Source organism: Amphibalanus amphitrite, unplaced genomic scaffold (genome assembly GCF_019059575.1).
Source record: "Amphibalanus amphitrite isolate SeventyFive unplaced genomic scaffold, NRLGWU_Aamphi_draft 000292F_arrow, whole genome shotgun sequence".
NCBI lineage: Eukaryota > Metazoa > Arthropoda > Thecostraca > Balanomorpha > Balanidae > Amphibalanus > Amphibalanus amphitrite.
In genome coordinates, this window is record NW_024881787.1 from 638,827 (window position 1) to 666,787 (window position 27,961).

Genomic DNA, 27,961 nt, shown 5'->3' on the forward strand with positions numbered 1-27,961 from the left:
GCGGGGGGAAACTCACGAGCTGTTACGCGTGTGCCTGCTCAAGGCGTACAGAGTGAAAGTAGTGAAAGTACAGAGGCGGGCCGCGGCGCCCTACTTTCCGCGGCCAATCAGCGCGCGCTATGGAGTGGCGCTTCGTTTGCGCGCTCGCCGCAGAGAAATGACATTGGCTCTCTGTTCTTCGACGCCAATGTCGCATTTCTCCGCTACGCTTGCGCTAGCAAAAACATGACAGTGGTTCTGGGTCTATGTATTTACATGGCGGTCACCACTGCTTGTTTTTGGGTGAGGAGGAAACGCCCACTAACCCCACCCGAACCCGCAAGCTAGCTTGGGCAGCGCGCACGAAACGAATACATCAATTGCAAACATCTACGCTACATATGAAACATTCCTGATTCCGGGTTAGACATAGTGGTTGCGCATAACACACAGTATGTACATATGGACATGACGGGCAGCTACGACAAGGACGGTCGCACCCACATCAGGACCATCAGCGAGCAGCCCGGCCGGCATGGGTAGAGAACCCTGAGGAACTGGGAGTCGCCTGGAGGACGGTCACCGGACGTCGCAAGTACCGTCGGAGGGCCTGCGAGGACCAGCGGCCGGCCTGGCCGAGCTGCAGCTCCGTCATGCCAACGGCGGCCCCGTGTGAGGCGCCGCCTATGCGCAGACAATGGCCCGAAAGGCGGGCAGCATCCAGTCCGGCCATGCGGCCTGCCCGCCGTAACACGGAGGTGAGAGCGCGGCACGTGATAGGGCGGCGGTTATCACCGATAAACAGCGCATCGAGCGGAAGTCCCGACCCACGCACGCGCAGATAGTCCTCCACGGCAGAGACCGGGCACACGGTGATGTCCGGGCGGCGCGTCAGCTGAGTTGTGAATGGTTCGACGGACGTTTTGGAAGAGGGAATGGTGACTGTGAGAGTGTTATCTCGGAGTGCGACGTTACCAAGACGTAGGTAGTGCTGTTGCTGCCCGCTGCGCAGGACTTCGCTGGGACGAAGAAGAGCAAAAAAACCCAGGGTGAAAATGGCCCTGAACGCTGTCTGCTCGAGAGGGGAAAACCGCAGAGCTGCGACCACCGAGCATAGGCGGCCGAGATCGGATACGGTAATGGCCAGTCTGGAGTCGCCGCCCGGCCGGAGACGGCGGGCACCGGCCAGCACCTGACGCACTCGGAAATCCGCGGTGGGGTCGACAAGACCACGAACTTTGTGGCCGTATGAGATGGCTGAAGATATGCTGACGAGCGTCGCGGAGCCGCAGCCGGCGTCATAACGGTGCGCGAGAAAATCAACCACTTGTGACACCGAGACTGGAAAGAGGTCACGGGGCGCAGGACGGCAGAGGAAGTGTCGAAACTGCGCCCAAGTTGTGCGGTAGGCCTTGATGGTGGCAGGTGCCAGCGCAGCATCAGCTAGCTCGGAGACAATGTCAGGGTGCTGCAGGTCTCCCAGTCCCATGGCGCCGGTGAGTCGTCCGCTTCTGGCCGCAGGCGCCGGAACACCTGAATCAGGCCACGGGACAGGGCATCAGCAGCTGCATTTCGGGAGCCCGGAACATGAACGGCTCGAACGAGAATGTTATTGTGCACGGTGGTCACAAACAAAATGCGCAGCCACTGCATCATATCGGCAGAACGAGACGACTGTGCGTTGATACAGTCGACCACCGCCGAGTTATCAGAACGAACGATCACGCAACGATTTGACATGCGAGCACACCACACACGAACCGCAATCACAACGGCAATAAGCTCTTTGACGCAGATGTCGGCGTGGCGGAGTGGATCGGACCACTCGCCCGTTAGCCAGGCAGACCCGCATATGGCACCAATGCCGACACCGCCGGCGGCGTCGGTCTCCAAGAGAAGGCCCGGGTCGTCATGCCATCGCCGGCCGTCCATCATGGAGCGACCATTGAAGGAAGAGAGAAAGACCAGCCAGGCGCGCATGTCGAGCCGAGCTGCGCGGCTGATAGTCACACGATGGTGAGGCCGCCTCACACCCCGGCAAACATCATACAAACGGCGCAGGAACACTCGGCCCAGAGGCACGGCCAGGCAGGCGAAATTCAATAGGCCGAGACACTCTTGAACTTGTCGAAGAGGGGCCTTCCGGCGCGAGAGAAGGGAAGCGACCATGGCGCGGGTTCGCTCCACTTTGTCATGCGGCAGCCGCAGCTCCCGGGTGTCAAGGTCAAGTTCAACACCGAGGAACTGGAGGGCGCGGCACGGTTCGACCGTTTTGTCGGGACGGAGTGGAATATTCAGCCGTTGGCACATGGCTTGGAAGCCCGTGAGCGAGCGCTGACAGGCAGCCCGTGTTTCACTGATGAACAGGAAGTCATCCAGTACAGAGACAATGTGACCAGCGTGAAATTTCTTGCGAGCAATCCAGACCAGCGCGTCACTAAACATCTGGAAAATTTGCGAGCTACTCGCGCATCCCATGGGCAGAGCCAGGTCAACGTATGCCTCACCTCGCCAACGGAAGCCGAGAGCGGCGCAGTCGTCGGGGTGAACCGGAATGAGACGGAATGCGTTTGCAATGTCGGTTTTCGCCACATACGGCTCGTCAAGGGCAGCCAACAGGCGGACGGCGTCGTCGAGAGAACCGTACTGCACCGTGGAATTTTCCCGCGGGATTTGGTCATTCACAGATGAGCCCGCCGGGTGAGAGAGATGGTGAATGATTCGAAATTCACCTGGCTTTTTTTTGGGGATAATGCCAATGGGAGAAAACTTCTTTATCCACACTGCCGTCGGGTGAAACGGCCCAGCAATGCGACCAGCCCGACGCTCGGTGCGGATATATTCGTCGATGACCTTCGGAGCCAGCTCGCAGGACGGGAGATTGCCGAGCGTATCACCGATAGGCAGCTCGTCGCAGCCGATCGAGAAACCGTCACGAAAACCGGAAACCAATCGGGTAGAAGATGTGACGTCATACCCCGATAGGAATTGCGACAGAAGGGTGTGGGAGACTCCAGTCGGCACGGAGAGAGCGGGCTTGACGTCGTTAGGTTCGCGGGGGCTTAGCAGCCCCGCTGCGGGCGGGCTGTGAGCGGCGCGGGCAGCGGGACAGGCTGTGGTTGCCGCGACAGCCGCGACAGGCGTGCATGTACTGGCACTGGGGACGGGGGCAGCCTGAGGCGCGGTTGTAGGCAAAACACAAGGGCCGAAAGGGCCGGGAAGCAGCGGGTGGTGTTGACGAAGATGGACCGGACCGCTGGCCAGCTATACCCCGGGCGATTGCGTTAAGCCACAGCGGCGAGCTGGCAGCCGTGGCGCCCCAGTGGTGAAGTTCAGGCTGCTGCTCGCGGGCCCGTCGGAACTGTTCGTCGAACTCCCTCCAGGCCAAGCCGAGCCCAGGGGCGTTAAGCGAGCTCACCTGCTGCATATGGGTCAGCAATCCAATCGCATCCGATGGGTGGGCACCCAGGTACACGCCCGCGAACCTCAAAAAAGCCGTGGTCCAAGCTGAAAAGGACGTCACTGTGCGGGAGACGCGGGCCTGCCGGAGGCGACCATCCACCAGGTGGAAGACTCCGGTGGAGTCCACCGGCGCGGGATCGTGGGTGTCCAGAAGGGACCCGAGGTCCACATATCGGTGGCTCACGATATTTTGTCGGAGAGTCGCCGATATCGCCACCTGGTGGACGTTACCTGCGGTGCTGGTGATCGGCGCAGCCGGCGTCGGGAGCTGCTCACTTGTGGTGGGCGCAGCCGCCGCCGCGAGTCGGAGCACCGCGTCCGGCGCCGTTGCAGGGCCGGTGGAGGCCTCGGGCGCGCCGGAGGCCGGTGTCGGTGCAGGGCCGGTGGCAGCCTCGGGCACGCTGGAGGCCGAGGCCAGCGCCGACCGGATCATCCCACTGATCATGTCCTGGAGCTGTGCCGGGTCGACGGAGAGTGTCGGAGCGCCTCTGCCGACGGCTTCTGGTGGCGGGGCGCCCGAGCCCAGTGCGCCGGCGGCGGGCGGCGCTGGGGCCGCCGCGGCACGTGGCGCCGACGCCCTCCGGCCCTCAGCCTCAGCCGAGTGGCGGCGGCTGCGGCTACGGCGGCGCGCGGCGGTTGGGCGCGTGCACGCCCCGCGACACGGGCTGCCTTCGGCATGGTCACTCCGACGCATGAAAACAAAAGACATGCAGGTTAAACATTTTTGCATATATTGACATATAAATGGACTGACTGATATTTATATATACATCTACAAAACATATATTGACAGGAGTCAGGAGCAAGGCAGCAAAATATAATGCGATAGCAAAAAACGTGTGCACTACGTGGTCATATGACGCGGCGACATGTCAGGCTTTACATATGGCGCCAAGTAGACGGGGCAACACACGAGCGCGAGGCAGTGATGGGCTCAGCGTCAGGGATCCAGCTGCCTAACACCGAGCGGCACGGACGAATGCAAATAATGCACGCCATCCCGCTTGAGACGGGTGAACGCCATCGGCACCGAGAAAAGCGTCAGAAGGGACGAATGACACCTGCTGCACCGGGGGACGGAAAAACTTTCGCCTCAAAAAGCGATTGGCCAGCCAACGACGCCGCTGGTATCGCTGGGCAGACACGTCATTTGGGCGAAGTCTGGTCCTGGGGGGCAGCGGCAGAAGAAAAACTGCTTCCACCCCGGCTGCCAGCAGTCCCAGGAGCAGCTCACGTAGCAGGGCAAAGAAGCTACGCAGGCGAAAAACTGGGCGTGCCAGGTCGTTGCTGCCGACCATCAGGAACACGCGCTGTGGCCGACGTAGCACCGCCTCACGTATGGCCCAGCGACGGAACTCGTCGTCCCCCACGCAGGCCCCGCGCCAGCCCGAGGCGGTTATGGAGTCGCCAGCGTCGCAGATGGAGCGGAACCGGTGCGCGTAACTATCGCCGAGCACGAGGAGCATCCTGAAACAAGAATGATGAGCCGGTGACAACGTGCATAACGAAACGACCGCATGATGTGGTTGCAATCAAACAGGAATACGACCCACATACGGGCGAGCACGCCCAGATCGGCAACATTGTTGAAGGCACGGGCGACCACGCCCACACCGAACATGCACGGTCAAGCTACACGGGCGACCACGCCCTAAATGGCAAAGCATGTCTGGAGATACGGGCGACCACGCCCCCGCCGGCAAGGTATGGTCAAAAGCACGCCCAGATCGGCAAACATGGTGGAAGGCACGGGCGACCACGCCCACACCGAACCTGCACGGTCCAGCTACACGGGCGACCACGCCCTAAATGGCAAGGCATGCCTGAATATACGGGCGACCACGCTCAGATCGGCTAGCATGTCGTAAAGCACGGGCGACCACGCCCACACCGAACCTGCACGGTCCAGCTACACGGGCGACCACGCCCTAAATGGCAAAGCATGCCTGAATATACTGGCGACTACGCCCCCGCCGGCAAGGCACGGTCAAAATTAGACGGGCGACCACGCCCAGACCCGCAATGCACGGGCAAATCTAGGCGGACGACCACGCCCACATCGGCAATGCGCGACCATATCTAGCCGGCGACCATGCCTCTACCGGCAATGGACAGCCAATCCCAGAATTCCCAGATGGGCGAACCACGCCCCCAGCCGGCAGTAGACGGATGAACTGAGATAGGCGACCACGCCCGCACCGGCATATAGACGGGCGACCACGCCCAAATAGAATGTATGTGCGAATGCAGGGGCGACCACGCCCACGCCCTGAAGGAACGGCTAATGGACAGCAGATGCAGGCGACCACGCGGGAAACTGCACCCTGCGTATATCATATGTGAGAACCAGACCGATAATTTACGGAACGGCAATCGGCAAAGCCCTGAATAGCGAAGCGACGGATAAGCCCATCTGGTTGCCACGACAGGGGAGATCATTCCAAACGAGGAGGCATTCGGTGAAACAAAAACACTCATGCCACCGCCGCTCGGCCGCACTCCATCAAGCCGCGCCAAGTGTTACAGCTGGAACCCGGAAATGTCCAACCATGGGTGGGATTTGAAGCCAGGCGCTGCGGTTACTGCGCGTAAGCTAGCCACCACCACGCGGCCGCCGGGAGATAACCGTGCACCGGGTGGCTGTGTCCGCCAGTGGGCCAGCGGCACCCTTAGACAATGCGCCCGGGGCCCGCAAGGTGGCACTGCGGGCGCCAGACGAACTGGGTCGTTGACCGGACGCGACAGAAGGGGAGTCGAGAACAAAGGAACCAGCCCGGAGCCACCCGGGAAGCGCCCGACTGTGAGACAATGAACGCGGCGATCCTCAGAAAAGGGGTAGCATAACTGACGGTGCCGTTCTGAGCGATTGAGCAGGGACACGCAATACGCAAATGCAGCCGCTGACGGGTATGCGGGATGAGTATGTCTATTCGCACACCGGCGGCAAAGTGCTACAGACGTGCGTGCCGACCAGCGACATATAAAAAGGGGGCTAAGAAGGAGCACCTGGCGGAGAATTAAACTCCTCACCAATCGCTCACCTGATGTCCTGCTTCGCGTTGTGATGCAGCACTTCAACGCTAGGGACGACCCCGTCCCACGACCAGGACGACGTCACGGATTTGTGCAGCGAAAACTCACGAGCTGTTACGCGTGTGCCTGCTCAAGGCGTACAGAGTGAAAGTAGTGAAAGTACAGAGGCGGGCCGCGGCGCCCTACTTTCCGCGGCCAATCAGCGCGCGCTATGGAGTGGCGCTTCGTTTGCGCGCTCGCCGCAGAGAAATGACATTGGCTCTCTGTTCTTCGACGCCAATGTCGCATTTCTGGCTGCGTCCTTGACTTGTTGACATTAATTTTCCGACTTGAATTTCTCTCAGATATAATCTAGGGTGTGAGATCTTGGGAGCTCTGCATTGTCCTCAATTAGTCCTCGCAGTCCGCCATAATTCGACAGGCACCGCCTTCTAAAACTTCAGCACCTTCGAAGACTTCCCTACAATTTTATGCAACTTCTAAACGTTCCACTAAATGCATAGGATTTCTCAGCTCGAACTGCATCTGAAACACAGCCCTTTTTTACATTCATCGCATCTTACTTTGGTCATTTTGACATGACCCTGACCCGACCTTCACTACACGCTTAATCTGCTGGAAAACTTTACTGTACATACCTGGGTATACCTTTACAGTACCTTTACAGGGTTTACCTTACAGTATTCCTATCCGGTCGCTTTATGGAAAATGGCCTAGTTACGTGCGGGTCGAAAACAGTCTTATATTCCATTTTCTATGAAATGGATAGCGATTCCGACTCATCCATTGAGGGCTTTGACCCCAGCAGCGGAAACTGGGTCACTGCAAACGGCAAGAAACCCTCCAACAGAATAATAGACACATCAGTAAGTCCTACCCATAACTCATGCCGCAAGCCAGTTCCTGTACCTGGGGCCAGTAAATCTGGCCAAGAAACTACAATATCGCAAAATTCCAGTAACCGACCTACATGCCCACTCTGTGGAAAAACCGGCACCAGGAAGCGGTACATGCAATGTGCCATCTGCAGTCGTCACTGGCACATGTCATGTGTCCGTCTCAACAGGGCGCAGGCGAACGCGCTCCACCGCTGGTGGTGCCCGGACTGCGTCAAGGACGGCTTCGAGACTCCATCCAGCCCGGAGCCAGACCCCAGTCAGCCGTCCACTCTGACAGCGCCGCAACAGCCGGAGCCTGACGTAGACCTTTACCGGGGTTACATGAGCAAGTAAATGCGTATCAGGAACGGATTTTCCTATTCGCTCACCATTGTAGTCCGTTTGTAATGCGTATTAGCTCTGCTCATGTAACCCCGAGCCTTGGGCTCACCCTGACCGGCCTCAGGCGCTCCCGTCCAGTAGTGCGGAGAATTCCCAAGGGAGCCCGGATCCCCGCAGCGGACGCGCTGGCGACTCTGATAGAGAAGGCCGTCATAAGCAGCGAGGTGGGGCCGTGGAGCAAACTTATGCGATTTCCGTATGAAGCATTAAGTGCGAGAGAAGGGGCTAATAACAAGTCCAGTCTCACCGCGAAAATAAAACGACAGGTAATCGCTTATATCGACGAACGGACTGACCCATCCGAAACGGATTCCCATCACTACGACGAGACGTCTCTGAATGCGCCGAAAACTGTCGCCAAAGACCGAACAAAGAAGGACAGGTCGAGCGAAAAATGGAAGAACGCTGTGGAGTCAAAGCTGTCAGACGGAGACGTGAAAGGAGCTATCCGGCTTCACTCCTCCGCTAATGCGGTTGCCCAAACACGAGTAAGACCACCGACGCCCTGCGAGCGAAACATCCACCAGCCCCTGAAGACATCTGCCTGCCATCACCTCCGGACGACACGACTCAGCCGCTGCTAGCTTCCTGTGCTGATGTCCAAGCAGCAGTAAAGTCATTCAGCACGAGCTCCAGCGCGGGACTGGACGGACTCAGTCCGTCTCATCTCCAGGATCTGGCGGGCTACACATGCGGGGAGGCCGGCAGAAGGCTCATCACTGCTCTGACCCGCTTGGTGAATCTGGCCCTGAGCGGAGACATTCCCCCCACAGCCCGAGAGGTCTTTTTTACCGCTTCTCTGCTGGCCCTTGAGAAACCATGCGGTGGTATCAGACCTATAGCCGTCGGCTCACCGTACCGCAGACTCGCCACCGAGGTAGCGATTCGGCCTCTATGTTCAGAACTCGGAGAGAAGCTGCGGCCCGTCCAGCTGGGCTTTGGAACAACCGGAGGATGCGAAGCTGTCGCACACGCCACCTGACATTACGTCAAGCTCCTCAATGAAGAGGAAGTCGTAGTGAAGATCGACATGCGAAATGCTTTTTACAGCATTCGCCGCGACCACTTCTTGGCCGTGGTGAGAGACAGCGCACCCTCCTTGTACCCGCTCCTGTGGCAAGCTTATTCGTCACCTACGCCTCTCTACCATGGCACTGCGAAGATTATGTCGGCCGCCGGCGTGCAGCAAGGCGATCCATCCGGTCCTGCAGTCTTCGCCCTGGCAACTCATAGCATCGTTAGCTCCGCTACATGCTCTATGAATACCTGGTTTTTAGACGATGGCACCCTGGGAGGGAACAGCGCCGACGTATATTCTGACCTGAAGAAACTCATCCCAGCGATGGCCAGAGTCGGACTGCAAGTAAACCCTTCCAAGTGCCAGATCATCGTGCCAACCATCGAAAACAAAGGAGAAGCCATCATCAGCCAACTCCACCACATCATTCCAGGTGCATCTGTCCTGTCAGAGGATGAACAGACTGTCCTGGGAGCGCCACTGACGGCAGCCGCTGCATAGCTCTCAGCACAGGACAAAATGGAGGACCTCGTGCGGATGGTCGGGCGGCTGAAGAGACTCGATGCTCATTCTGCGCTCTACCTGCTCCGCAACAGTCTATGGCTCCCCAAGCTGCAGTACTTGTTGCGGGCTGCGCCATTTTTCCAGCATCCTGCGCTGCTGAAACAGCTAGATGAGGTCATCAGAGCGGCGATGGAAGAGCTAGTGAATGTCAGATTCAGCGACATGAACTGGGAACAGGCCGTCCTACCTACCGGACTCGGAGGGCTAGGACTGAGGAGAACGGAGGAAGTCGCGCTCCCGAGCTTCATCGCCTCGCTTCATCGCTGCCAGCAGCTGCTTCATACCATCCTGCCGGCAAGCTTCGCGGACGAAATCTTAAACGAGCTGAAGCAGGCAGAAGAGGAGTGGCTCGTAAAAGCTGGCGGCAGATGGCTCCTGCAGACGACACACGCGAACGACAGAAATCTTGGGACGCCCCGATCGCCGAGCACCAAAGAGACCGCCTTCTGCTCGAAGCCAACCAATTCGATCGTGCTCGTATCCTCGGCGCAGCGACGTCTTAAAGCGGAGCATGGCTCAGAGCTCTCCCGTCTTCTAGTATGGGCACCCACCTGGACAACGAGACAGTGAGAATCGCAGTCGCTCTACGTGTCGGCGCCGACGTTTGCAGCGGCATCCACGCCTGCAGGTGCGGCTCGCCGGCCGACGTCAAGGGGCACCACGCTCTTACCTGTCGGTTCAGTGCTGGAAGATTGCCGCGCCACACAGCACTGAACGACATAGTCAGACGTGCCCTGCTGACCGCAGGCATAACAGCTCAGCTCGAGCCGTACGGTGTCGACCGGGGCGACGGAAAGAGGCCAGACGGCATGACCATCTACCCATTCTCACATGGCCGTTGCCTAGTTTGGGATGCGACATGTGCGAACACATTCGCAGACTCAAGACTGGGAGGTGCCGCGCTGAAGTCTGGGGCGGCGGCCAAGAAAGCAGAAGACGAGAAGCGCCGAAAGTACGCCCGGCTCACCCAGCGTTTCAGGTTCGAGCCAGTTGCATTTGAAACAGACGGCGACTGTGGTCCTACGACCAAAACCTTCCTCCAGGAACTTGGTGCTAAAATGGCGGCGGTCAGCGGTGACAAGCGAGAGATGGAGTGGCTTTGGCAGCGACTCTCCATCGCCGTTGTGAGAGGTAACGCCGCTTCAGTTCTCTTGGGGTGTGCCACTGACCCGTCCCAACAACACCTCAGCGCCGAGCGCCCCAACAGGGTGAGCGCTGAGCAACAGCTGGCGACGGCGGCCGGCTCGAGGCGGTCTGGCTGCTCGGGTGGTTCCCGGTTAGTGGCAAGCCAGCAGATGTGGTCGCCGCCGTCGCCGAAGAAGTTGGAGGAGAGCAAGGCGTTGCAGCTGTATGGCGGCAAGGCGCACACGGCTCGCGAGCTACAGCTGACCCCAGCCATCAGACCCGCAGGCAAACACGGCAAAGATCCGCTCTACACCGGACTTCCCAATTACGGTAACTCATGTTACCAGAACGCCACCCTGCAGTCACTGCTAGGACTGTGTCCGTTCTTGAACCACATGATAGCGTTGCAGTCGGGCCCGGAGAGTGACCAGTGTCGCACGCTGCACGCCGCCGCCAAGCTGATGGTGCTCCGCCAGAAGGCCCTCAGCAATGGCGTCTCCAGTCACCTCAGCGACCTGCGTGCGGTGCTTGGCGACATCGACCCAGCGTTTCGCGGTACTGAGAGGCAGGACGCCAACGAGTTCCTGCTGCGCCTTCTGGACACGATTAAGGACGAGATCGACACCCGCCAGCTGTCTGCAAATCCCGTCCGAGACAATTTTCAGTACCAAACCATGACGAACTTCATGTGCACCAGGTGTCACAAAACGGTGCCGAAGCTGCAAGAAAGCATCACCTGGTTCGTGAAGATGCCGCATCGCCAGGGTAGCGAGGTGCCAACGCTGCACGATGCGCTTCGATCGAGCATGCAACCATAACAGCGGGAGTTGCTCTGCCAGCACTGTGGCCATGACGAGCGCCGAGTCACCACCAAAGTCAGTCAGCTGCCCAGGACGCTGATCCTGCAGCTGAACCGATTCATCTTCCAAGGCGATGAGTCCAAGAAGATCCAGGCCAACGTAAACATCCCAAAGCTCCTGTCGCTCAACGAGTACGTGGCAGACGATGTCAAACGGCCGCCAGAGTGGAGATGCAAGAAGTCACCAATACGCAACGTGTCAGACTTCCATAAGCAGACCAGGCTGGAGCGACTGTCTGTTCCCTTGTTGCCGCCTCCTGCGCTGGCGCCGCTCTCAACCGCCCCAGCCCCGGCCTCTGCCGCCGCCTTCCCGGCGGCGGCGGCCATCCCCGCCCGGACGCCGCCGCCAGCGCGGGCGCCCACGCCGCGGGCAGTGGCCAAAGCGCCCCAGCAACTGCCGGCCCCGCTGTTACCGTCGGCCGCCAGCGAACTGGTGACCGCCGAACATGCGCACCTGTCCGAGTTCCTTGCGGAGGACGACCAGTCGCGGCGCCCGTCGGACCTGGCCGGCGACAACACCTACCGGCTGGTGGGCGTGGTTAGCCACCGTGGTGGCGCCACGGATTCGGACTACTACGTCGCTGACGTGTACAGCGTAGGCCGCGGCCGCTGGTTCCATTATGATGATCGCAGTGTCAGCAGGAGTCGGACGTGATCGGAGACGGCTGCCAGGCTGCCAGAAACGGCTACATCTTTTTCTATCTTCATGTCGGTCTGTGCAGCCAGGTGTCAGCAGCCACTGCACTGGGTCATGTGCGGCGCAGCTCCTCCCTGAACCCGGCACCGGCCGAGCCGTGGAAGGGACCCCCAGGGGCGCCGCCTAGCAAGAAGAGTGAAACGGTCATGCGACCTGGAGAAGTCTCCCTTGCAAAAGATGACTGATGTCATCACTGTCAACCGTGGCAGCCGTATGGCTACCCACCTACGCTGGAGTACGAAAAACATCATCTCACGCTCTCAGTCCCAGCGGATAAAAACAACACCTAAGAATCTCCGATCTGTTCGCCTCTACTGATGAGTTCTCCGAGCTACTGGAGGAGGGAGCGGAGGCCAGCGAGGCGGCGGAGACGGCCGGCAAAACCAACCGTCACCAGCTGCAGTGGAAGGAGAGCGGCTCTGGTAAAAGGCGCCGCCAGGGCTCGGGGAAGCTCGACCGGAGAGGAAAAAACAATGCCAAGAGGGCGAGTGGCGCGCGAGGACGTCGCCCGAAGTAGATTCGGGATGCAGTGGGAGGGGAAGGGGTGCCGCATACGCTGTCGTGCCGCTTTGTTCATGGTTAGATAGATTACAGCGGGCTGAGGGGAAAAAGAGTACACCCAAAGTTGATGAAAAAAGTGTCCCCACTGCCGTATGAAAATGGTAGATCGTACCACTACCAGCAGCAGTATTGGGCATTGCTAAGCATTAATGAATATCCTGTGAATCGGGATCCTTTGTTAGTTGTCCGCGCGATCGATCTGCTAAAATTTACCATGACTTGCATTGGACGATGCATCATTTAAACATTTGAAACTGTTATATTTCGCAAAGTATTGAATCAGAGCATAAGTACATATTTGTAGTTTACTCTTATTTTAAGTTCAAAATCGATTCAACATATTTTCCAATTCATTCAAGTAATTGATACTTAGGCATATGCGCTTCGTTCACAATTTCACGCTTGTTAGCTTATGGCTTACATTACAAAAGGAAACTCGGTAAAAGAATGGTGACTGGAGAGCCTTTCAAACTGCAAAGTAAGGAATAAGAAGCGCTACTACGGAGAAGACGAACAACAGGCGACAAACGTGTTTTTCCCGACAAAAAAACGGACTTAATTCCGATGAAAACCCTATAACACAGGATTGAGACCTCAACCAGGAGCATTCCGGAGCAACCAAGTTGCATAGACCGACTTCAAATGTTTGCCCTTTTCTCGTTCAAGAGAGGAGCTGCAGTGCCCACTGCCCGCTGCTTCTTGATGCTGAAAATCTCGTCTCTTCGGAAAGGCCACGCCAAAATGCATAATGCTCACATAATCGTAGCCAAGCGTCCACTCTCATGGTGCCCAAGGCCGTATATACCTAGGAGGTAGAATGGTTAGCAGTTTGTTTACATCGGTGACCTTGACAGATGACGTCAGCGGGTGCCTACCAATCTTCGCCAATATTAATCTTCCGAGGATTTTATTCTCTAAGGCAGTTTGATCAAACTGCCTTAGAGAATAAAATCCTCGGAAGATTAATATTGGCGAAGATTGGTAGGCACCCGCTGACGTCATCTGTCAAGGTCACCGATGTAAACAAACTGCTAACCATTCTACCTCCTAGGTATATACGGCCTTGGGCACCATGAGAGTGGACGCTTGGCTACGATTATGTGAGCATTATGCATTTTGGCGTGGCCTTTCCGAAGAGACGAGATTTTCAGCATCAAGAAGCAGCGGGCAGTGGGCACTGCAGCTCCTCTCTTGAACGAGAAGAGGGCAAACATTTGAAGTCGGTCTATGCAACTTGGTTGCTCCGGAATGCTCCTGGTTGAGGTCTCAATCCTGTGTGATAGGGTTTTCATCGGAATTAAGTCCGTTTTTTTGTCGGGAAAAACACGTTTGTCGCCTGTTGTTCGTCTTCTCCGTAGTAGCGCTTCTTATTCCTTACTTTGCAGTTTGAAAGGCTCTCCAGTCACCATTCTTTTACCGAGTTTCCTTTTGTAATGTAAGCCATAAGCTAACAAGCGTGAAATTGTGAACGAAGCGCATATGCCTAAGTATCAATTACTTGAATGAATTGGAAAATATGTTGAATCGATTTTGAACTTAAAATAAGAGTAAACTACAAAGGGGAATATTTGTTTCTGGTCCCTAAAAAGCTGTTTCTGGCACCTAATTGCTGATCAGCCCCAAAATGCTTATTCGACCCTAATATCTGAATCTGGCACCTAATTGCTTCCACACAGCCTAAAGTTGCCAGATCGTCTAGTTGAACTCCGTATTTGCTGTTTGCTGATTCAGCACCAAAACCAAAACATCCAGCACCTATTTTATTCCACGTTTGCCTACCTAATTCGCGTAATCTTCCTGATTTTATGTATCCTAACAACACGAACGTTGCATTCGGTGATGTCAAGTGCCATTTTCGCCAGTGGAGATAATGATTAATGCCATTTCTAGCCAAAAGAGAATCACTAGCCAGCTATGGTGTATCATGTATCATGTATCATGTATTACAACAATCACGAATGCTGGTTGGCCCTGGTGATGTTAAATCTGGTTCACACATCATGCACACATCAGTATCGCACATACACACAAGTACATACACACAAGTACATACCTACTCATGGTGCAGCGTAGCAAGACGCTCCTATACCAGCCCGCTATGTAGAGACTAAGAGATTATTGCACCCTCAGCCATTTTAACGTGAAAAGTTTGGATCCGTCACTTCCAGCCAGGCTCTCAGGTCATAAACTGGAGTAAAGCAAAATGTCAACTCTGAACAGACATGCCACGCAACCGGCCCTCTTTTCAATATTATTAGCTTTCTGCAATCATCGTCTGACTCCATCTCGATCAAAGGCAGCATCCGGTTTCTACAGGGGCGTTTGACTCACCGGCCACACAATAACCAAAAACAAAATCAAAGCTTCATGCACACATATGCCATACGTAAGAAACGGATGAAAAAGGCACAACCACGGCACAACTCTGCGCGGCAAACAACGGACAATGTCCCACGCAAGATCCCGCGTTTCTTCAGCGGCCTTGAACGGAATGAAAACATAACATTTCTTTTTTGGAGCTATTTGATGACGTCAAAAAATACAATACCCGTTTTAATGGTCAAAATCGAGACAATTACTCACAAAAATGTTTCCCTTTAAGCATTACAAATAAATACTTTTAAATATTTAAATGACATTGTTTTTCAAACAAATTAATATTATTTGCTTACTTAAACGTCATATACAATGCTGAGATCACTACGGGGCTGTCTTAAGAGTGTAGCTGCACTGGCAACCTTTAGGCTAGACTCCAGGGGTCATTATACCAGAACAACATGATTCTACCAGCCAGTAGTTCATTTTTCTACTAGATTGGTGCTACGCTCAGCATTTAGGTGCCAGATTCAGAAAAAAGAGTAAGGCGTACCGATGAATAGGTGCCAGAAACAGCTAATTAAGGTCATTTTCCATGATTGGTGCTGGTATCCACCAAATAGGTGCTGAGGACCAATTTTGGGGCGAGTCAGCTTTTAGGTGCCAGAAATAGCTTTTCTGGGACGCAATTAAATGGCGTCCAACTACAAATATGTACTTATGCTCTGATTCAATACTTTGCGAAATATAACAGTTTCAAATGTTTAAATGATGCATCGTCCAATGCAAGTCATGGTAAATTTTAGCAGATCGATCGCGCGGACAACTAACAAAGGATCCCGATTCACAGGATATTCATTAATGCTTAGCAATGCCCAATACTGCTGCTGGTAGTGGTACGATCTACCATTTTCATACGGCAGTGGGGACACTTTTTTCATCAACTTTGGGTGTACTCTTTTTCCCCTCAGCCCGCTGTAATCTATCTAACCATGAACAAAGCGGCACGACAGCGTATGCGGCACCCCTTCCCCTCCCACTGCATCCCGAATCTACTTCGGGCGACGTCCTCGCGCGCCACTCGCCCTCTTGGCATTGTTTTTTCCTCTCCGGTCGAGCTTCCCCGAGCCCTGGCGGCGCCTTTTACCAGAGCCGCTCTCCTTCCACTGCAGCTGGTGACGGTTGGTTTTGCCGGCCGTCTCCGCCGCCTCGCTGGCCTCCGCTCCCTCCTCCAGTAGCTCGGAGAACTCATCAGTAGAGGCGAACAGATCGGAGATTCTTAGGTGTTGTTTTTATCCGCTGGGACTGAGAGCGTGAGATGATGTTTTTCGTACTCCAGCGTAGGTGGGTAGCCATACGGCTGCCACGGTTGACAGTGATGACATCAGTCATCTTTTGCAAGGGAGACTTCTCCAGGTCGCATGACCGTTTCACTCTTCTTGCTAGGCGGCGCCCCTGGGGGTCCCTTCCACGGCTCGGCCGGTGCCGGGTTCAGGGAGGAGCTGCGCCGCACATGACCCAGTGCAGTGGCTGCTGACACCTGGCTGCACAGACCGACATGAAGATAGAAAAAGATGTAGCCGTTTCTGGCAGCCTGGCAGCCGTCTCCGATCACGTCCGACTCCTGCTGACACTGCGATCATCATAATGGAACCAGCGGCCGCGGCCTACGCTGTACACGTCAGCGACGTAGTAGTCCGAATCCGTGGCGCCACCACGGTGGCTAACCACGCCCACCAGCCGGTAGGTGTTGTCGCCGGCCAGGTCCGACGGGCGCCGCGACTGGTCGTCCTCCGCAAGGAACTCGGACAGGTGCGCATGTTCGGCGGTCACCAGTTCGCTGGCGGCCGACGGTAACAGCGGGGCCGGCAGTTGCTGGGGCGCTTTGGCCACTGCCCGCGGCGTGGGCGCCCGCGCTGGCGGCGGCGTCCGGGCGGGGATGGCCGCCGCCGCCGGGAAGGCGGCGGCAGAGGCCGGGGCTGGGGCGGTTGAGAGCGGCGCCAGCGCAGGAGGCGGCAACAAGGGAACAGACAGTCGCTCCAGCCTGGTCTGCTTATGGAAGTCTGACACGTTGCGTATTGGTGACTTCTTGCATCTCCACTCTGGCGGCCGTTTGACATCGTCTGCCACGTACTCGTTGAGCGACAGGAGCTTTGGGATGTTTACGTTGGCCTGGATCTTCTTGGACTCATCGCCTTGGAAGATGAATCGGTTCAGCTGCAGGATCAGCGTCCTGGGCAGCTGACTGACTTTGGTGGTGACTCGGCGCTCGTCATGGCCACAGTGCTGGCAGAGCAACTCCCGCTGTTATGGTTGCATGCTCGATCGAAGCGCATCGTGCAGCGTTGGCACCTCGCTACCCTGGCGATGCGGCATCTTCACGAACCAGGTGATGCTTTCTTGCAGCTTCGGCACCGTTTTGTGACACCTGGTGCACATGAAGTTCGTCATGGTTTGGTACTGAAAATTGTCTCGGACGGGATTTGCAGACAGCTGGCGGGTGTCGATCTCGTCCTTAATCGTGTCCAGAAGGCGCAGCAGGAACTCGTTGGCGTCCTGCCTCTCAGTACCGCGAAACGCTGGGTCGATGTCGCCAAGCACCGCACGCAGGTCGCTGAGGTGACTGGAGACGCCATTGCTGAGGGCCTTCTGGCGGAGCACCATCAGCTTGGCGGCGGCGTGCAGCGTGCGACACTGGTCACTCTCCGGGCCCGACTGCAACGCTATCATGTGGTTCAAGAACGGACACAGTCCTAGCAGTGACTGCAGGGTGGCGTTCTGGTAACATGAGTTACCGTAATTGGGAAGTCCGGTGTAGAGCGGATCTTTGCCGTGTTTGCCTGCGGGTCTGATGGCTGGGGTCAGCTGTAGCTCGCGAGCCGTGTGCGCCTTGCCGCCATACAGCTGCAACGCCTTGCTCTCCTCCAACTTCTTCGGCGACGGCGGCGACCACATCTGCTGGCTTGCCACTAACCGGGAACCACCCGAGCAGCCAGACCGCCTCGAGCCGGCCGCCGTCGCCAGCTGTTGCTCAGCGCTCACCCTGTTGGGGCGCTCGGCGCTGAGGTGTTGTTGGGACGGGTCAGTGGCACACCCCAAGAGAACTGAAGCGGCGTTACCTCTCACAACGGCGATGGAGAGTCGCTGCCAAAGCCACTCCATCTCTCGCTTGTCGCCGCTGACCGCCGCCATTTTAGCACCAAGTTCCTGGAGGAAGGTTTTGGTCGTAGGACCACAGTCGCCGTCTGTTTCAAATGCAACTGGCTCGAACCTGAAACGCTGGGTGAGCCGGGCGTACTTTCGGCGCTTCTCGTCTTCTGCTTTCTTGGCCGCCGCCCCAGACTTCAGCGCGGCACCTCCCAGTCTTGAGTCTGCGAATGTGTTCGCACATGTCGCATCCCAAACTAGGCAACGGCCATGTGAGAATGGGTAGATGGTCATGCCGTCTGGCCTCTTTCCGTCGCCCCGGTCGACACCGTACGGCTCGAGCTGAGCTGTTATGCCTGCGGTCAGCAGGGCACGTCTGACTATGTCGTTCAGTGCTGTGTGGCGCGGCAATCTTCCAGCACTGAACCGACAGGTAAGAGCGTGGTGCCCCTTGACGTCGGCCGGCGAGCCGCACCTGCAGGCGTGGATGCCGCTGCAAACGTCGGCGCCGACACGTAGAGCGACTGCGATTCTCACTGTCTCGTTGTCCAGGTGGGTGCCCATACTAGAAGACGGGAGAGCTCTGAGCCATGCTCCGCTTTAAGACGTCGCTGCGCCGAGGATACGAGCACGATCGAATTGGTTGGCTTCGAGCAGAAGGCGGTCTCTTTGGTGCTCGGCGATCGGGGCGTCCCAAGATTTCTGTCGTTCGCGTGTGTCGTCTGCAGGAGCCATCTTGCCGCCAGCTTTTACGAGCCACTCCTCTTCTGCCTGCTTCAGCTCGTTTAAGATTTCGTCCGCGAAGCTTGCCGGCAGGATGGTATGAAGCAGCTGCTGGCAGCGATGAAGCGAGGCTTCCAAGCTTCCAAACAGCATCGGCGTGTTTCAGGGATCTGCGCTGGGCCCCCTACTTTTCAGCGTATTTGCCAATGACCTTAACCTTTTCGCGGAGGACGCCCTGGTGGTCCAATATGCGGACGACACCCAGCTCTTGGTCAGTGGTCCTAAAGCTCAGTTAAAAGACACTATCGCTCGTTTGGAACGTGTCCTGAGCTGTCTTGATAATTGGTTCAGATTCAACGGCTTGAAGGTGAACGCTGAGAAAACACAGCTGATGCTGTTTGGAAGCAAACAAAATTTGCGCGCCGTTCCCCAATTCAGTGTAAAATCTCGCGACCATCTCTTAGTCCCTTGCTCAGAAGTAAAAAATCTCGGACTTGTCTTCGACCGCACCTTAAGTTGGAATTCGCATATCGCGCTCGTCAGTAAACGCTGTTTCGGAATCCTAACTGGTCTGTCACATCTGAGGCACAGCCTGCCAGCCGGTGTTCTAGCCACTCTAGTAAACGCTCTGGTCCTGTCTCAGATCCGCTACTGCCTGGCAGTGTACGGTAACTGCTCGCAGCTCAATACGTCTAGGATTCAAAAAATATTCAACTTCGCCGCTAAAGTCATTTGCGGCCGCAAAAAATACGACCATGTATCAGACTTACACCAACGGCTTGGCTGGCTGTCAGCTGCGGATCTAGGCAGGTTCCACACAATCACTCTCACACACAAAGTTCTCCGTTCTGGCGAACCAGACTCGCTCGCCTGTGTGCTCCGGACTGTGGGTGATGTGCACGAGCGACCCACAAGACAGGACAGTGACCTCTTTGTCGCTCGATCCCGAACTGAAATGGGGAGGCGCCGCTTTTCGATCCGTGCACCTGCCCTCTATAACACGCTACCACTAAACCTTCGCCACCTCCCAGGTGCCCCCTTCTCAAGGCAGTTGAAATGTTACCTTAGGAGAAACGCTGGGGCGAGCCGAGCTCCTTTGCGGAGATAAGTCCGGAGGCTGATGAGTGAGTGCATTTAGAGTGAGTGAGACGTGTGTGTGAGGCTTGTCCTCCTGTTTTTATTCCCTTTTTAATCTGTTGACGATGGGTAGGAATAGCCTGAAGCTTATTCGGGATTTGAAGCCAAATACACGTGAATATGAATATGAATATGAATATGAGGCGATGAAGCTCGGGAGCGCGACTTCCTCCGTTCTCCTCAGTCCTAGCCCTCCGAGTCCGGTAGGTAGGACGGCCTGTTCCCAGTTCATGTCGCTGAATCTGACATTCACTAGCTCTTCCATCGCCGCTCTGATGACCTCATCTAGCTGTTTCAGCAGCGCAGGATGCTGGAAAAATGGCGCAGCCCGCAACAAGTACTGCAGCTTGGGGAGCCATAGACTGTTGCGGAGCAGGTAGAGCGCAGAATGAGCATCGAGTCTCTTCAGCCGCCCGACCATCCGCACGAGGTCCTCCATTTTGTCCTGTGCTGAGAGCTATGCAGCGGCTGCCGTCAGTGGCGCTCCCAGGACAGTCTGTTCATCCTCTGACAGGACAGATGCACCTGGAATGATGTGGTGGAGTTGGCTGATGATGGCTTCTCCTTTGTTTTCGATGGTTGGCACGATGATCTGGCACTTGGAAGGGTTTACTTGCAGTCCGACTCTGGCCATCGCTGGGATGAGTTTCTTCAGGTCAGAATATACGTCGGCGCTGTTCCCTCCCAGGGTGCCATCGTCTAAAAACCAGGTATTCATAGAGCATGTAGCGGAGCTAACGATGCTATGAGTTGCCAGGGCGAAGACTGCAGGACCGGATGGATCGCCTTGCTGCACGCCGGCGGCCGACATAATCTTCGCAGTGCCATGGTAGAGAGGCGTAGGTGACGAATAAGCTTGCCACAGGAGCGGGTACAAGGAGGGTGCGCTGTCTCTCACCACGGCCAAGAAGTGGTCGCGGCGAATGCTGTTAAAAGCATTTCGCATGTCGATCTTCACTACGACTTCCTCTTCATTGAGGAGCTTGACGTAATGTCAGGTGGCGTGTGCGACAGCTTCGCATCCTCCGGTTGTTCCAAAGCCCAGCTGGACGGGCCGCAGCTTCTCTCCGAGTTCTGAACATAGAGGCCGAATCGCTACCTCGGTGGCGAGTCTGCGGTACGAAGAGCCGACGGCTATAGGTCTGATACCACCGCATGGTTTCTCAAGGGCCAGCAGAGAAGCGGTAAAAAAGACCTCTCGGGCTGTGGGGGGAATGTCTCCGCTCAGGGCCAGATTCACCAAGCGGGTCAGAGCAGTGATGAGCCTTCTGCCGGCCTCCCCGCATGTGTAGCCCGCCAGATCCTGGAGATGAGACGGACTGAGTCCGTCCAGTCCCGCGCTGGAGCTCTTGCTGAATGACTTTACTGCTGCTTGGACATCAGCACAGGAAGCTAGCAGCGGCTGAGTCGTGTCGTCCGGAGGTGATGGCAGGCAGATGTCTTCAGGGGCTGGTGGATGTTTCGCTCGCAGGGCGTCGGTGGTCTTACTCGTGTTTTGGGCAACCGCATTAGCGGAGGAGTGAAGCCGGATAGCTCCTTTCACGTCTCCGTCTGACAGCTTTGACTCCACAGCGTTCTTCCATTTTTCGCTCGACCTGTCCTTCTTTGTTCGGTCTTTGGCGACAGTTTTCGGCGCATTCAGAGACGTCTCGTCGTAGTGATGGGAATCCGTTTCGGATGGGTCAGTCCGTTCGTCGATATAAGCGATTACCTGTCGTTTATTTTCGCGGTGAGACTGGACTTGTTATTAGCCCCTTCTCTCGCACTTAATGCTTCATACGGAAATCGCATAAGTTTGCTCCACGGCCCCACCTCGCTGCTTATGACGGCCTTCTCTATCAGAGTCGCCAGCGCGTCCGCTGCGGGGATCCGGGCTCCCTTGGGAATTCTCCGCACTACTGGACGGGAGCGCCTGAGGCCGGTCAGGGTGAGCCCAAGGCTCGGGGTTACATGAGCAGAGCTAATACGCATTACAAACGGACTACAATGGTGAGCGAATAGGAAAATCCGTTCCTGATACGCATTTACTTGCTCATGTAACCCCGGTAAAGGTCTACGTCAGGCTCCGGCTGTTGCGGCGCTGTCAGAGTGGACGGCTGACTGGGGTCTGGCTCCGGGCTGGATGGAGTCTCGAAGCCGTCCTTGACGCAGTCCGGGCACCACCAGCGGTGGAGCGCGTTCGCCTGCGCCCTGTTGAGACGGACACATGACATGTGCCAGTGACGACTGCAGATGGCACATTGCATGTACCGCTTCCTGGTGCCGGTTTTTCCACAGAGTGGGCATGTAGGTCGGTTACTGGAATTTTGCGATATTGTAGTTTCTTGGCCAGATTTACTGGCCCCAGGTACAGGAACTGGCTTGCGGCATGAGTTATGGGTAGGACTTACTGATGTGTCTATTATTCTGTTGGAGGGTTTCTTGCCGTTTGCAGTGACCCAGTTTCCGCTGCTGGGGTCAAAGCCCTCAATGGATGAGTCGGAATCGCTATCCATTTATGCATAGTAGCTTTTAGCCGTTTCATAAGTGGTAGGATCAGCTACTCCTCTGGTGCTTAATGAGTGAAGGGAGTGCTAAACTGTATGAACGCGATCAACACTGAAAAATCGAGCACTTTGGGCCAGGCTCGTCTACTCAAATTTTATGGACTTTACTGAAACTATTAGATTTTTCACAGCCTTGTACCTTAATTACTTTACATATTCAGACGTTCAAAGTATCACCAAATTATTCTACGTGGAATTACGAGCCTTTCAATATCATTATTTATGCACAAAACTGACTACACGAAACGGGCAAAGATAACCGGACGATCCAAAAACACGTCCGACAGTTTTTCTTATCCTGCTGATAAATTTTCGGCCCCATTCTGCATTTATCAGATTTCGTGTCCAATCCAGGCTCATGTTATCTATGTAACTATATTAAAGATTATTCCTGTATTAGGTACCCATCATTTAGCATAACATGCCCAATATTTAGAACCTAAAATATTGCATTAAAATAAGCTGCGCCACTGCATGTATTAACAGCGCAATATCTGTCGACAAAATCTGGTGCCAACTCAAGGTCAAGTGGTTACGTGACCATTGTCCGGCAGCTGCGACAAACCACCGCTCGGCCGCGAACCGCTCAGCAATCATCCGGCCCTGTAGACCGGTTAGGTTGTTGGCTGTTCACATTTTGGGCTCTGGCTGCCGTCTTACAAGTCAGATCAGGCTGATTTTTGGTTTACACACTCGAGAACAGATGCTTTAGATACCCTGAGGGTACCAGACTTGTACTTTGGTTTTCAGGTCAGGGTCAGGTCATTACAGGTCACGGAAATCTTATATCATAAGTCGGTCACGTGACACATGTTTTATGGTCCATTTAGGCCATAGATTTCGAAATCGGTATCGCCTTTGTCATTGGAGGCCATTTTCATCTGAATATAGCTGAGGTCAGGTCAAAAAAGGTCACATTTTAAAGTTGAAATTTTTATACAAACAAACATGTCCATCGGATGCAATTTGAGCTCAGGAACACGATGGTGCTATTTAGGTATATTGGTGTACGATATCAAATTTGTACTGAAAAACTGATTTGGAAAATTTAGAATTGTGAAATTTTTGCTATAATGCGTATAGCCTGGCCATTTTTTAAGATATCTGGCTAAAACTTGCTAGAGTAAGTCATAAGAATATGTTCTGTCATATATCCGTTTTTTGAAAAGTCAAAAACTTTTTGAAAAAAATGATAAAAAGACAAATTTTGAATTTTAATATAAATACTTTTCAGTTTTTTTTTCTCGAAATTTTGAAAATCGTAGATAGCAGTTTGATAGCGCAGTCTATTCAAAGTCCTGTCATGCAAAGACATTGGATCTAGATCAGAAACTAAGCTCTTGGGAGCGATTCCCGTGGTTCAATGTTTGGCGTCGGAATCGGCCGAACATGACGACACTTGGACGTCATTACCGGCCGACCTTTGATAGATACGAAGTTCAAATTTTGACGCAAGGTGTCCAATTGATGCAGCTGAAGGTACTGAAAGTTGGGCGGCGATACGTCAAGCAGTTTAGAAGTTATTGCAGAAAAACGGGAGGGGGGGGGGGGCTATGAATAGTCTCCCCAGTGGGACGCGGGTTAATAATATGTTGTATGTTTTGTTTGTTTTGCAGCGCTTTTACTCGCGGTGCTGACGCTGATTGGTATAACTCTACTTATCAAGAGCATTAACAAGATGAGAGAACACTACGTGTTGGAGCGTGTGCTGCGGCTGGTGGGAGCGTCCTCGCTGCTGCGCAGGGTAAGAGATGTCACACTGCCGCCCCGAGCTGACCGCACACACTGAAAACTAGACACGGCACATACAGGGGTCGCACACGTACGTACACATGGAAACGCAGGCTCGTCTATTAAAACAAACGCGGCCACCCTCAGACTAATTTTGATAAAAGTAGCCCTGGCGTACCCGGCCGAAGGTACCGCTGACCGCCGCCGCTGACCGCTGACCGCCGCCGCTGACCGCTGACCGCTGACCGCCGCAGGACCTGGGTGACCCAGAGGAGTCGACCACCATGGTGAGCGAGGAGCAGGCGCCTGGACCGGCCGGCGCCGAGCGGCGGCGCGCCCGGCTGCACGCGCTCGATGTGTTCAGAGGGTGAGTGGCGGCCGTGACGCGCTTATATGCCGATTAGTGGTGTCAATCGGTTACCAAAATTTCGGTATAACGATACCGAACCAGTACCGGTTCGGTGTTCGGTATTATATACCGAAAGCATTTGGTATTTTGTCGGTGTTATGAAAATCAACTGCTGCCATAATAGATTTGAAAATATTTTTTGATAAACTTTTGACCTCAAACTTGATTTGCTAAATGACATTCGATGAAGAAAAAATGGCAATCATGACATATTTCTCCCCAATGCATGATGATGTCATAACAAATGGGGCACACATCAGTCTGTAACTGTGATATCAAACACATCAGTCTGCCAAGGTTAAATGGCAACTCATCAGTGTTAGCAAATTCCAAAACCATGATGATAATTATCTTGCAAAGAAAGCTACTTTGCAAGACATAAGCATGTAAAATGTAAATCAATGTTTAACTCATTTTATACTGGAGAACATACTTTAACTACCTTACTTAAAACTTCCAAAGCATTTATCAGTAACAAATTTGACTTTGTCTTGAGGAGTCTGATTGATCTTGACCTTGTCTTGCTCTCCATTTCACTGTTATGCAGTTACATTAATTATCCAAAACCCCGTTTTGTATAGCACCATTGTCATCTAATTTCATCTAATATACCTATCACCATTATCATCTAATATTGAGGGCATCATTTATTATATACTAACTAGAGGTACAGGTTTACGCGATAACTGTATGTTTTGATTTATGTTATGTTACGGGTGCATTAGTTTGGGTGATTGACTTGTATTTTATCTGTATTATTTGGGTAGATTTGGGTAGCTGTTTTTAATTAAACTGTAAGGCGGGCCCGGGCAGCGCTTGTCGAACAGCACTGCGGATCCGAAGGTTGGGACTTGAATTGTGAAAAGCCGCCCGCCCGCCGCGAAACGCAAACACCGCAAAACGCGCAAAACGCCAACGCAAACTTCGCAAAAAAGAAACAATCGCCCGCCCGTCGAAAACCGCATAAAAACGCAAAAAAGCCACAAAAAAACGCCCGTCCGCCGCAAAACGCAAACACCGCAAAAAACGCAAACACCGCCGCCGCAAAAAAGCCCGCATCGCCCGCCGCCAACCGCGAAACGCCGCAAAAAATGACCGCCCGCCGCAAACCGCAACACCGCAAATAACGGCCGGCCGCCGGCAACCGCAAAACGCCGCAAAAAAAACGGCCGCCCGCCGCAAACCGCAAAAAACGGCCGCCCGCCGCAAACCGCCGCAAAAAACGGCCGTCCGCCGCCAAACGCAGACACCGCAAAAACACCCGCAACGCCCGCCCGCCCGCCGCCAAACACAAACACCGCAAAAAACGCAAATACCGCCGCAAAAACGCCCGCAACGCACGCACGCCCGCCTACCCTACTCTACCCTACTCCTACTCTACCCTACTCCTACTCTACCCTACCCCTACTCTACCCTACTCCTACTCTACCCTACTCCTACACTACCCCTACTCCTACACTACCCCTACTCCTACACTACCCCTACTCCTACACTACTCCTACTCCTACACTACCCCTTCTCCACCCTACTCCTACACTACACTACACTACACTACACTACACTACACTACACTACACTACACTACACTACACTACACTACCCTAGTCCTACCCTACCCTACCCTACCCTACCCTACCCTACCCTACACTACACTACCACCGACAGTCCAAGTTTCAGCTAAATCGGCCCGGAAACGGCTGAGATATTGCAAAAACAAATTAATAGTATTTACTGGCGAATCCCCTTGGCGAGCGATGCCTTGTGTCGGCCTTCGTTGTCAAAGGTCAATGACCTGCCGGCTCTAATGCTTTTCACTCAGTTTTTTTTAAGCGAACAACTGAGCCTAAAGCACGTGCCCTCTGCTCGGCGCCGGTCGCGGCCCCACCACGTGCACACCGCTGAACCCGCACCCTCGAAAACTTGATACGACAAATGGGTGCACGCATCCGACTTTCCGTGAAAATTTCACCCCCGTAGCCCTTACCGTTCCCGAGCAATAGCGTGTTTTTGCCAATTCTAATGTTAACCCTATGGGCGCGCGAGCACGCGCCGCGGGCGCACCCCCGGCCGCATCATGCCCAAAATTTAATACGACCTACGTGTAAAGGTGGCCCACATCGCTGTAAAATTTCACGGCCGTAGGTCAACGGACGCCGCCGCAATAAGCGCTACAAAGTGACTACGTCGCACACGGCGGCGGGGTACTTTTAGGATTTTTAATATAGATTAAACCGCGAATAGGTAGAACAAATCTTTTAAACGTCTCGCCTTACCTACGAGCGGTTTACTGATTTTATCCCGTACCGCCGGTATCTTTCGGGTGCTTTAAGGTAGAAAATACATTTTATGTAAAAAATACGACATACGAGGGGCGTTCAAAAAGTCCCCGGCCCAACCATGAAGGAGTTGGAATTTCGGCCTGCAACGCGGTGTGTTCAATGATGTGTTATTGGGATGTCCACGTACGTAGCTATCAATCAATCTGCCCTGTGATTGGCTCAGGCTGCTATTAATCGTAACATAGTTTGCCATTCCCGGTCAAAATGGGCGATGCCCAGAAGAGAACAGTTATTGTCATTCTTCAATATATTAGGATTCTGTCTGTTTTACTTTGTTCAGAATTAAAGTTCAAATCGATTAATCATAAATTAACGAAAGAACGTTTCTGTGATTCAAGTCCATCTGTATTCTCTCTTTTTTAGCCCGACATGCTCTGCAAGACCATTTTAAACAGGGCGAGCTGTGTCACGTGACAGACACCCAAATAGCACATCTGCTGCGTGATTCGCAACATCCTCCCCCCGTGAGATGAATAACGAACATCTCACTACACCGCTGTCACCCCTGGGACGTAGATATCCTAAGGTTGGGTCAGGTTAGCTCCTTCCAGAAGATGAAGCCGCTGAATCGGCCGCACGAGCGTCCCGTCTGTAGTGCGCACAGTCGCCGACCGCACACGAGCATCCCGTCCAGGAAGCAGCTTTTCGATTATGCCTGTTTTCCACAACGCACGCGAGGAACGCGGGTTGTCTTCTATGAGCACCAAGTCATGCTCTCTTGGTCCTCGTCTTTGTGGTCCTGCCCGTAGTGGTAGGCGGAGTGCTCTTAAGTACTCAGTCTTCCACCGCTTCCAAAGATGCTGGAGGACCTGAAGGCGATATTTTCTCATCGATTTGAGATCACGATCAGAGACAGAAAATGCATCCGTATACTGATGGTCGCCAGTCCCAGGCTTAGAAGGATTGTCTCGTAAGAAGTCCTGTGGCGAGAGAGGGCGGATGTCATATGGGTCGTCGTTGAGGGCCGTCAGCGGTCTGGCGTTGATGGCCGCCTCGATTTGGCACAGGACTGTGCTGAGTTCCTCCCACGTGAGG

At 54.5% G+C, this 27,961-nt stretch overlaps 2 protein-coding genes across 7 annotated transcripts in view; one reads left to right on the forward strand and one right to left on the reverse strand.

Annotated features, from left to right (window-relative positions):
- The window catches only part of LOC122387618 (heparan-alpha-glucosaminide N-acetyltransferase-like), a 126,769-nt gene that overhangs the window by 78,323 nt on the left and 20,485 nt on the right, over positions 1-27,961 (forward strand). For all 3 annotated transcript variants that reach the window (XM_043377978.1, XM_043377976.1, XM_043377977.1), the window contains exons 5-6: positions 24,064-24,191; positions 24,433-24,545. In XM_043377978.1, coding sequence (XP_043233913.1) covers positions 24,064-24,191; positions 24,433-24,545 — 241 coding nt within the window. The remainder of the gene's footprint in view (positions 1-24,063; positions 24,192-24,432; positions 24,546-27,961) is intronic.
- Positions 16-6,604, reverse strand: LOC122387617. Of its 4 annotated transcripts, none has more exons than XM_043377972.1 (3): positions 6,483-6,604; positions 3,718-4,124; positions 16-1,512 (listed from the first exon to the last, which is right to left on the reverse strand). In XM_043377972.1, the coding sequence occupies exons 2-3, from the start codon at positions 3,884-3,886 to the stop codon at positions 494-496; spliced, it is 1,188 nt and encodes a 395-aa protein (XP_043233907.1). In that variant the 5' UTR covers positions 3,887-4,124; positions 6,483-6,604; the 3' UTR covers positions 16-493. The 4 variants fall into 4 exon arrangements, with proteins under 4 accessions (XP_043233907.1, XP_043233908.1, XP_043233906.1 ...); XM_043377973.1 differs by having other exon boundaries at positions 3,718-4,133; XM_043377971.1 differs by having other exon boundaries at positions 3,718-4,908.